Source organism: Coregonus clupeaformis, chromosome 1, assembly GCF_020615455.1.
Source record: "Coregonus clupeaformis isolate EN_2021a chromosome 1, ASM2061545v1, whole genome shotgun sequence".
NCBI lineage: Eukaryota > Metazoa > Chordata > Actinopteri > Salmoniformes > Salmonidae > Coregonus > Coregonus clupeaformis.
In genome coordinates this window covers 83,464,620-83,475,724 of record NC_059192.1, presented here as the reverse complement: position 1 = coordinate 83,475,724, position 11,105 = coordinate 83,464,620, and the positions used below count along the sequence as shown (strand labels likewise).

Below are 11,105 nucleotides of genomic sequence, written 5' to 3'. Positions count from 1 at the left end.
GAAATTGGCTCGAATCTAGTTTGTGACTTTAGATTTCGAGAATGTGAACAACTAAGGAATAATTATTTACTTCTCTCATTGACTTCTCAGACCCCAAACCCTGGCCTGTCTGTTTGGTCTGCTTTGCAAGAGTTCCCGGAAGTCACGTGATGTTGCGCCTCTGGGTTTAGAAACTCTGTGTGAACATTGCAAGGGAAATGTGGGTGGGGTCTCACCGTATGGGGACGATCATTTCGGGACATGGAGACTTTGACGTCATGGCATGGCCTCCCTAAAAGCAAGCTGTGGACGAGTGTCACGTCACCAGGCTCGTTGTATTAAAAGCGTGTGATTCTTTTCCGAATGAAAGCCACCGTTAGCGGAGTATAATGCCATGTTCAAATACTAGTCGGAACTAGGAAACTCAGAAATGGCCGACTTGCTAACTGGTTGGACGCTGCACATGTATAACTACAACCAGTTAGAAAGTCGTTTCCTAGTCAGAGTTTCCTAGTTCCGACTAGCACATGAATGAGGCATATACCCGGGTATTTCTTTCAGAGACGAAAGAGGAATCGAGACACCCCACTTGCAGTTGTATATATATATATATTTTTTTTGGTTCAATGAAAGTCAATGAGCTAAGTAGACCCACCTCCTGTTGCATTGGTGTCTGTGGGAGACACACCTAGTTAAGTAGACGGGAACTTAACAAAAACAATTTTTTTGTTAAACGGCCTGAGTGAATTATCTTTATTTATCCACCATCTGTGCTTCTATTTAGATTTCACTTTTGTAAGGATTCTATGCACTTATGTAAGAAGAGTGCCTTCATGATTAATGTAACACAATACGTTTGACTTGTTTTATTGATTTTCTATTACTGTATACGCTATTAATCAGTATATAAATCTATAGGCCTACTGAATGAAAATGTGAAATTAAATTATTTCAGAATTTAATCCAGTGTTTCACACTTATTGCAGCTAATGCCAATTTTATCACAGTAGGCCTGTACATACTGACTATTACTTTTACTTTCACAGTTGATTTATTGAGGTCTACAATCTAGTTATTGATAGGCTTATAAAATATTATTATTATGTCTTGTTTCATGTTGGGATATTATTTGTATTTTATAAATGCAAAACCAAATAGACCTGTTGTGTGCATGAAACTCAAAATCAGTTCTACAGGTTTGAAAAGTTGTTTATTGTCACACAGAAGCCCTCTAGAATCCTTGACAAATATTTTATATTGTCATAATATTGTCATAATATTTGCAATGGTCTAGCTAGCATACAGAACTCTTCACACACATTGAACAAAAATACTCCACACTCTAAAGAGTTAGATTAAAACAAGTAATTAAAACAATCTGTTACCTAGATGAAAGCATATCAATCAGTGGCCAGTGCCCATGATGTGGCCCTGCTGAGGAAACACATTTTTCAGAGAATAGAGCGGAAATTCTGTGACTGTGTGATTCAAGAACATCTGAACCAGGGTAAACTCTATCTGGCCCACAAAATGTCCTGACAGTTTATAGTCCCGTCCTGGCTTCCCTTTTCCCTAGTAAAGGTGTACTGCTGGACTTGCAGTTTCCATTCCCTTCCACTGAAATTGTGGGGTCTCTGTTGGTATTGATCTACATTGGGGCACTACCCCTACCAGATCAGGATTAATCTATTTTCTCTGCTTCTGCTGCTACTTATTTGCAAATGGAGGAACTACAGCCAACTTTATTAAGGACCCAACTGGACACATCATCTGAGTCAGACTGCTCTGTTGCAGGTAAATAATCCATCTATTAATTATTTAAATCGTGTAAGAATAAAACACTTTTGGTATGATAGTCTGTGCTACCAGCCATTTGATGAAAAGGAAATGCTTTAAGTTGTTCTCTCTCACTTTGAAAACTATTTGGGAAAGCTCTTTTTGGCATTAGTCTATTATGCCATGACGTTTTATGAAGTGGAGACGACTCAGATTTGTATGATATTTTCATAGATTGTCTGAAAATGAACCATAAATCATTAAGATGGATTTCTCTTAAACTCTGTTTCAAGTGCTCTTATACTGTACGAGTGACCATCTTTGTAAACCACATATCTAAAGGAGGCAATGAGGCATTATAAATTGTGTAGAGTGATGTGACCTCCTTTGTAGAAACCTAAAAAACACTGCCAGAGAGCTCTCTGGCTCTTGTTTCTGGCATAAGAGAAAAGCAACGATATTTGGGACCATCAAGACGAACAAAACAAATGTCTAGTGGACATTTATATGCACTGAACTGAGTGCTTTACTCATAAGAAGTGTCTTGAGCAAAAGTGATTTTTCAATAATGAGTAAACAAGTCAACAGTGTTCCATGAAATTACAATGCTGTGAGTGGCATATAATGACCATGTTCATTTTCTATTGTATTATGTGGATGTGTTATTTTATTTTGGAAGTGGAGTATGTTTAGAAAATACATTGTCTATTTTCTTACACTGTTAGATCATTTCTTCTACATCTGCATTGCTTGCTGTTTGGGGTTTTGGCTGGGTTTCTGTACAGCACCTTGTGACTGCTGATGTAAAAAGGGCTTTATGAATACATTTGATTGAACAATTGATGTTACATTTATTTCAAAATGGAAATGAAAAGTGTCTTGTATACATAGACAATTTCCATATGTGGATTTAAAGAAATGTTCTACACATTGAATTACATTTATTGTATATCAATGAATCCAAGTTTTCTATCCATCCATCATGGCAGAGACAGTCATAAAAGGCTTTCTTTCTTTCATTCAGTCTGCTGATGGTAGATTGTTCATTACCACAATTGCCTGTATAAAAGAGAAAGGACAGAGTTTATCTTAGGCATTCATCCTGCAAGAGAAAGACAAAAAAGCATTATGTACACTGTATACAGTATAAACATACCACAGGAGGTTGGTGGCACCTTAATTGGGGAGGACAGGCTTGTGGTAATGGCTGGAGCGGATTAAGTGGAATGATATCAAACACATGGTTTCTGTGTTAGATGCCATACCATTTGCTCCATTCTAGTCATTATCATAAGTCGTCCTCCCCTCACCAGTTGCCACTGAAACATACACTGTAATAACATAATTTACAGATAAAATGATGTCTGATTCTGTAGGGCACTTAAAAATCTAAATGTATTTGATTAATTGCACTGGCATACTTACCACAGTCTACAAGCCCCAGATTAGGATACAAATAAGGTTATAAAGTATGTCACTGCCACAGTACTTTACCTGTGTCTTACTGGACTGCAAGGCAGCCCTGGCAAATGCTGTCATCAGTATTAGGAGCACCATGCCCACTAAGCTCTGATACATGAATACAGCCTCAAGGCTGAATAACTGGTCCTGTCAGGAGAGAGAGCAGAATGAAAGGTCTCTTTATTTAGACAGAATGAGAAAGGTTCCAGTGTAAAGCTGTGTTATATGATGTTTATCCTTTCTTTATTTCATTTACTGGATGCAATTTTAAAGAGGTTGTCACAAACCAAATACCCAAGAGAAGGACTGCCAATAATAATTGTTCCAGATAGCAGTGATCCAATTTCACAACAACAACAACAACATTTACCAGATGTCGTTTACGCCAGGGGACAACAACTCCGGCAGAGTCTGTGATGTTGTCATCATAGTAGGAATGATAAAAGTAGTAATGGTGATACTTCAAGCTCAGGATGGCTTTAAGGAATTCAAAGAAAGCCACTGTGACCCCCAATATAGAGATGATACTAAGGGCCAGGCTTGCTGTCACCTACAGGGTGAGAACAAAGAAAATGGTGAAAAAATAGCAACCACTTCATGACAAAGCCTCTTTCAAGGCACGCATCGGAGAGAATTCTATTGCATTGACAAGCCATACTCTCCACAGACCTGCGTGGCAAAACCAATCAGAGCTGCAGTAGGCCTACAGTGAGGGAAATAAGTATTTGATCCCCTGCTGATTTTGTACGTTTGCCCACTGACAAAGACATGATCAGTCTATAATTTTAATGGTAGGTTTATTTGAACAGTGAGAGACAGAATAACAACAAAACAATCCAGAAGAACGCATGTCAAAAATGTTATAAATTGATTTGCATTTTAATGAGGGAAATAAGTATTTGACCCCTCTACAAAACATGACTTAGTACTTGGTGGCAAAACCTTTGTTGGCAATCACAGAGGTCAGATGTTTCTTGTAGTTGGCCACCAGGTTTGCACACATCTCAGGAGGGATTTTGTCCCACTCCTCTTTGCAGATCTTCTCCAAGTCATTAAGGTTTTGAGGCTGACGTTTGGCAACTCGAACCTTCAGCTCCCTCCACAGATTTTCTATGGGATTAAGGTCTGGAGACTGGCTAGGCCACTCCAGGACCTTAATGTGCTTCTTCTTGAGCCACTCCTTTGTTGCCTTGGCCGTGTGTTTTGGGTCATTGTCATGCTGGAATACCCATCCACGACCCATTTTCAATGCCCTGGCTGAGGGAAGGAGGTTCTCACCCAAGATTTGACAGTACATGGCCCCGTCCATTGTCCATTTGATGCGGTGAAATTGTCCTGTCCCCTTAGCAGAAAAACACCCCCAAAGCATAATGTTTCCACCTCCATGTTTGACGGTGGGGATGGTGTTCTTGGGGTCATAGGCAGCATTCCTCCTCCTCCAAACACGGCGAGTTGAGTTGATGCCAAAGAGCTCAATTTTGATCTCATCTGACCACAACACTTTCACCCAGTTCTCCTCTGAATCATTCAGATGTTCATTGGCAAACTTCAGACGGCCCTGTATATGTGCTTTCTTGAGCAGCGGGACCTTGTGGGCACTGCAGGATTTCAGTCCTTCACGGCGTAGTGTGTTACCAATTGTTTTTTTGGTGACTATGGTCCCAGCTGCCTTGAGATCATTGACAAGATCCTCCTGTGTAGTTCTGGGCTGATTCCTCACCGTTCACATGATCATTGCAACTCCACGAGGTGAGATCTTGCATGGAGCCCCAGGCCAAGGGAGATTGACAGTTATTTTATGTTTCTTCCATTTGCGAATAATCGCACCAACTGTTGTCACCTTCTCACCAAGCTGCTTGGCGATGGTCTTGTAGCCCATTCCAGCCTTGTGTAGGTCTACAATCTTGTCCCTGACATCCTTGGAGAGCTCTTTGGTCTTGGCCATGGTGGAGTGTTTGGAATCTGATTGATTGATTGCTTCTGTGGACAGGTGTTTTTTATACAGGTAACAAGCTGAGATTAGGAGCACTCCCTTTAAGATTAGGAGCACTCCCACCTGGGAGCCAGAAATCTTTATTGATTGAGAGAGGGTCAAATACTTATTTCCCTCATAAAAATGCAAATCAATTTATAACATTTTTGACATGCGTTTTTCTGGATTTTTTTTGTCTCTCACTGTTCAAATAAACCTACCATTAAAATTATAGACTGATCATTTATTTGTCAGTGGGCAAACGTACAAAATCAGCAGGGGATCAAATACTTTTTCGCCTCACTGTATATGCAAATAGACAATTGCCATATGGATCTGTGCCATTCACTTTGAATTGGACTGTGTTTACAGTATGAGCGGTCGTGAGTAGATGCAAGAGATCAAAGTGAGAGCTGCATGTAGCCACGTGTGCACTTTGTTTCATATCCTTTGCTAGTTAGTGAGTTATTAGCCCAGTTATAGATAATTTGTAGTCAGCAATGGGGGAGTGATTGCTTCCTACAAGAGCACAAAACGTTTACATTTCTAGACATATTTGAAAAGTAAGTTGGGTAAAGAGCTTTTTTTTTGTCTTAAAGGGGTAGGAAAGGGAACGGGGGATACAACTTCCGCAGTGTTGTATATTGTGACAGGCTTCAATAAGCTAAGTAGCCAATAGGTAGAGGGTAGCATAATTTGTCTGATTCTTTGTAATAATGGCATGGGAATAATAATGCATTTTATTTTGTGAAGTGGTGTCTTGCATCAAACAACACAACATTTGTTGTGGATAAACAGGTTAATGTCAAGCTCTGCATGTTTCTATTCAAAAGTCTCATGGAATGTAGGCCTACATTGAACATCACATTAGCTGATACAGTAGACTGAATGATATAACAGCTATTTCCATGTTAAAATGTTATGGGATGCATTTTCTGCATTTGAAAAAAAATGTAGGCCACTCCGGTAGGCCTACATTATGATCAAATAGCCACAGTAGCCTACTTGACCACTGTCTGAAACTAACTTAAAGCGGGTACAGCCTCAGTGTTTAGAGTAAACACGCGCTGAAAGTTGCACAGAATTTTCACAACATTCAAGTTTGCGCTCAGCAAACCTGAAATTTGCTCAGTGCCCATAAAATGTAGAGGGAACATTGGTGGGCAGTAATATTTGATATGTGTATATACAGTCTATTATATATACAGTACATAACATGCCACTCGAAATAAGACTAAGCAATTAGCCTGTTAAAATGTTTCTCTGACTCCATAAGATAAATACCAATGTGCAAGAGACTATGTAAACCATGTGCAATCAAGTATTATGCATTTAGCTGACTAAGATCAAGGAGCGGTCATGAGAATGGAATTCTAAATACAAGTATTATTTAATAACTTTGTAAAATGAATGGATTCACATACAAGGCATAAGCTTAAGTTACAAGGTAATACTGACATTAACAAAGCATTATTCTAGATATATACACTACCAGTCAAACGTTTGGACACACCTACTCATTCAAGGGTTTTTCTTTATTTTTACTATTTTCTACATTGTAGAATAATAGTGAAGACATCAAAACTATGAAATAACACATATGGAATCACGTAGTAACGAAAAAAGTTTTAAACAAATCAAAATATATTTTATATTTGAGATTCTTCAAATAGCCACCCTTTGCCTTGATGACAGCTTTGCACACTCTTGGCATTCTCTCAACCAGCTTCATGAGGTAGTCACCTGGAATGCATTTCAATTAAAAGGTGTGCCTTATTAAAAGTTAATTTGTGGAATTTCTTTCCTTCTTAATGCGTTTGAGCCAATCAGTTGTGTTGTGTAGTCCCCTGTAGCTCAGTTGGTAGAGCATGGCGCTTGCAACGCCAGGGTTGTGGGTTCGTTTCCCACGGGGGGCCAGTATGAAAATGTATGCACTCACTAACTGTAAGTCGCTCTGGATAAGAGCGTCTGCTAAATGACTACAATGTAAATGTAAAAATATTTATACAGAAGATAGCCATATTTGGTAAAAGACCAAGTCCATATTATGGCAAGAACAGCTCAACAAAGCAAAGAGAAACGACAGTCCATCATTACTTTAAGACATGAAGGTCAGTCAATACGGATTGCAGCCCAAATAAATGCTAATAAATAAACTCCTTCAAGACTGTTGGAAAAGCATTCCAGGTGAAGCTGGTTGAGAGAATGCCAAGAGTGTGCAAAGCTGTCATCAAGGCAAAGGGTGGCTATTTGATGAATCTCAAATATAAAATATATTTTGATTTGTTTAACACTTTTTTGTTTACTACATGATTCCAGATGTGTTATTTCATCAATGTAAAAAATAGTAAAAATTAAGAAAACCCTTGAATGAGTAGGTGTGTCCAAACTTTTTCCTGAACTTTCTTATTTTTCCTAGATATAGGACAGACGCGTCAAAGCCTTATTCCTTATGATGAACTTTTTTGCCATTCATGAATGTGTTATTCAATGTGTTTCTATGGGATTTGTTACTAAAGTCCAAATTCAATATTTTATCAAATCATTTTATTTTATTTTATATATACCTAAAGGGGTCGTAAAATTCTAAACCAAACGTCTTAGACTGTAGAGAATTACATTTCCTGCAGGAAAGTTCTCCTGCAACAGGGTTATCAAATTAAGATCCTACATCTGTAATGCCTGTGCACTGAATTCCAATTCATGGTACTCACCAATTGTTTTGAAGTATTCTTCTCTGTGAGCACGTATAACAGCCCACAGATGATGAACTGCAAAACAGAAGAGGGTGCGAGTTTATAAATTCAACAACATTAAACTGTCATGGGAGACAGTCTGAAAGATATCATTGATTTTAAGATTTGGAAATGGGGGCTTAAGACTCCAGGTTATGTGTTACTGTAAGTTAGATGTTATGGTATGACATTTGGATTGTCAATATGATAGATTTATATAGACACGTGCAAAAAAGGCATACCAGGATTCCTAGCCAAAAAGAGGTGAAATTGTCCGCAGAGGACTCCAGTGGATCCATTCTCATGGGAATCGCCAAGATGAAGAGTGATGAGCCCATGAACAGCATTACAATCTAACCAACCAGACACAGAAATTATATATTTACACATAAATGAAGGGGTATCTGGGCAAATAATGTTTTCATTATGAGTAACTGTATCCTGTTACCATGCTATTACCATGTTATTGCCACTTTATTGTGTACTGTAATGTAAAGTGCTACCACTAAATGAACAGTAAATTTTTTGTTTGCGATGATACCTTGGAGTATTTGTCAACAATGAATACATCAGTTCTCTGTTTTCCAGTCTCACCCCAATACTCTTGGGCTCCCCTCGGATGAAGCGGTGCAGGGGTTTACTCCCTCCCACTGTGGTGGTATGTGGCTCTCCTATTCCCCCTGCTGGACTGATGTCAGACACCATATTCACCGACATTATCATCTGTTGAAGGATATGGACCTGTTAAGACCTCGTAGGCTTAACAACACAACACTAATAACACAGTAAAACAATAACAACACAATAACAACAATAACACCATGACTACACTGATAACACCATGACAACACTGATAACACCATGACAGAGAAACAGAAGAGGGCCATAAACAGCAAGATCAGCTGTGATGAAAATAATTGAACCTGTGTGGTTTTAATTACACTTGAAACTGTGTGGGAACAGTGTAAGAACAGTGGCAAAGCAAACCTCAGAGCAATCAACATTGAAAATAGTTTTGTAAAGGCCCAGACCCCAATCACAGGGGTCTAGAACTGGGTGAAAGTTCATAAATATGCTATGGTATGCATCACACAAAATCAATCTAGCAACAAATGAACCATTTGAAAACAAACACTGAGCTCATCTTTTCTACATGTGACAATCATCATAGGCCATAAACTGATAAGCCGATTATAAGGTATAGTCGGATGCTATATGCCACATCAAACCAAGATAGCCTAACTTTTTAGTGTTTTGAAAACATAATAAGGCTGATATTGAGTACTAGGTCTGAACCTATAATTCAAAACTAACAAATGTCAGAAATAATGTATTATACTGTATTTGTCTGCAAGGAACTGCAATATTCATCAAATATTCCCCAAATAGTTCACCACCAACAAAAACAACACTAGAACCTATGACATAATATGGTCGGCCATGTTCAAATGGACTTTGACTACTTTTGGTGACATATGTTAAGATAAGAATGTCCGTTGTGTTGATAACAGAACCTAACCTGTTACAAATGCAAAAATAATTGAATTGTAGCATATTTAACAGATAGATACTGTACACGGATAGCATAGAAAGTGGTAAAATAGTAACAGACCTGGCTTGCCTCAAACAGAACCTCGTCGATGAACTAATATTACACAATGGAGGGAGATATTTACATGAGGGAGACGGGTGGGTGTGGATGTGGTTGGGCGGGCGGGCAGATGATAGTGCTACAGAATTGTGTTCACAATGGAATCTGTCCCGAAACATTACAAAGAAATGAACACTTTTGCGAGAGATAGAGAGGTTGAAAGAAAAGACAGAGCAGAGTGGAATGTTGCCAACATGCACTACAGGTTTATTTTGTTTATTAATGTTGAATGTTCGTCAGTTGAACTTAGAGAAATGACAAAGCTGGTTTTGTTCTGCAACCACAGCTGTTTTCCAACATGAGAGATGAAGAGAGACCACAGAGAGGAGAAATGGGGGAGGGGAGAGGGGAGAGGCGGTAGGGGGTTAACAGAAAGAAAAGGGAGTGGGAGGGAGAGAAATAAAAGGTTTTACTCAATGTCTACTTCTATTTGGCGGTGGGTGAGATTGTTACAGTATTTCGGAAGAAAGAGGAGAGGGAGGAGAGGGAGGAGAAGGAGATGAGATGGATCATAAAGAGTATAAAGGAATGGCTTGAAGCGATGTCTGTGTGTAACATCCTACAAATTCAGAATTCAGAAAATGTTCCATGCAGAGATGCTTTCTGAGCTACTGAACAAGGGGAGAGATCGAGACATATAAGGATCAAGATACAATTGTAGCTTACCAAACTTTAGACTTGATCAGTTGACTAAATCAAGAGGTCATCGATCTGAACTTTTCAACAATATTAAACTTTGAGCTTTTCCTCATCACTGAAGCCCTCTTATCTGTCACGAGCCGTCAAAAATAAGCTTTTCTAACAATGTACAACTAACCTCGAATTTCATGAGACCACCTCAGCCCCCCCCCCGCCCACTTCCAGACCCCATCCTCAACCCCTACCCCCCTCTTCCCCAGAACAGCTGTGGAGTAAATCATTCTCTTCGCCCCAACCTAGCGTAACCTCTCTCTCCACACACACACACACACACACACACACACACACACACACACACACACACACACACACACACAGAGAAAGTGGTCAAATAGTAAGAGCTGACTCAAATGTTTGTTCACTATGTGCTTCTGTAGGTTTATTGATTATCATTTGACAATGATTAAACAGAAATATCAGGTAACCATGCAACCAACATATCCAATTAAATGTTATTAATTTGCCAATCTATGGCATTGAAAACAGTTTAGTATGAGTTAGGGTTGGGTTTGCTTGCTGGTTATGTTAGTCAGTGTAATAGTGTGTCATATCAAAGTTCAAGTTGAATAGATGGCTGTGATTTACTGTAATAGTATCAGTTAGACCTGGCATATCGGCCAAGGGGTGATATTGCCCTCTCAAATTCTGCTGAGTGAACAAAAGGGACCTTTTGGGTTCTATGCCAAAGAGGCTAATGATCTGTGATACCGTAGCAAGTCTGTGAAGTGCGTCCCTGTATTTGTAATTCAATTGAAAATTGCAAAAACCTTTAAAAAAAAGTATACCTAAAGAGTCTAACTTGGATGAATAAATGTGAAATAAATTACATAAA

The 11,105-nt window shown here is 38.9% G+C and overlaps 1 protein-coding gene across 2 annotated transcripts; it reads right to left on the bottom strand.

The window, feature by feature from the left end:
• Nucleotides 1-1,170: 1,170 nt before the first annotated feature.
• Nucleotides 1,171-10,354, bottom strand: LOC121575319. 2 transcript variants are annotated; one of them, XM_041888327.1, is made up of 7 exons: nucleotides 10,241-10,354; nucleotides 8,518-8,646; nucleotides 8,166-8,276; nucleotides 7,903-7,959; nucleotides 3,587-3,766; nucleotides 3,250-3,363; nucleotides 1,171-2,814 (listed from the first exon to the last, which is right to left on the bottom strand). In XM_041888327.1, the coding sequence occupies exons 2-7, from the start codon at nucleotides 8,644-8,646 to the stop codon at nucleotides 2,776-2,778; spliced, it is 630 nt and encodes a 209-aa protein (XP_041744261.1). In that variant the 5' UTR covers nucleotides 10,241-10,354; the 3' UTR covers nucleotides 1,171-2,775. The 2 variants fall into 2 exon arrangements, with proteins under 2 accessions (XP_041744261.1, XP_041744256.1); XM_041888322.1 differs by lacking the exon at nucleotides 10,241-10,354 and adding an exon at nucleotides 9,536-9,643.
• Nucleotides 10,355-11,105: the final 751 nt, after the last annotated feature.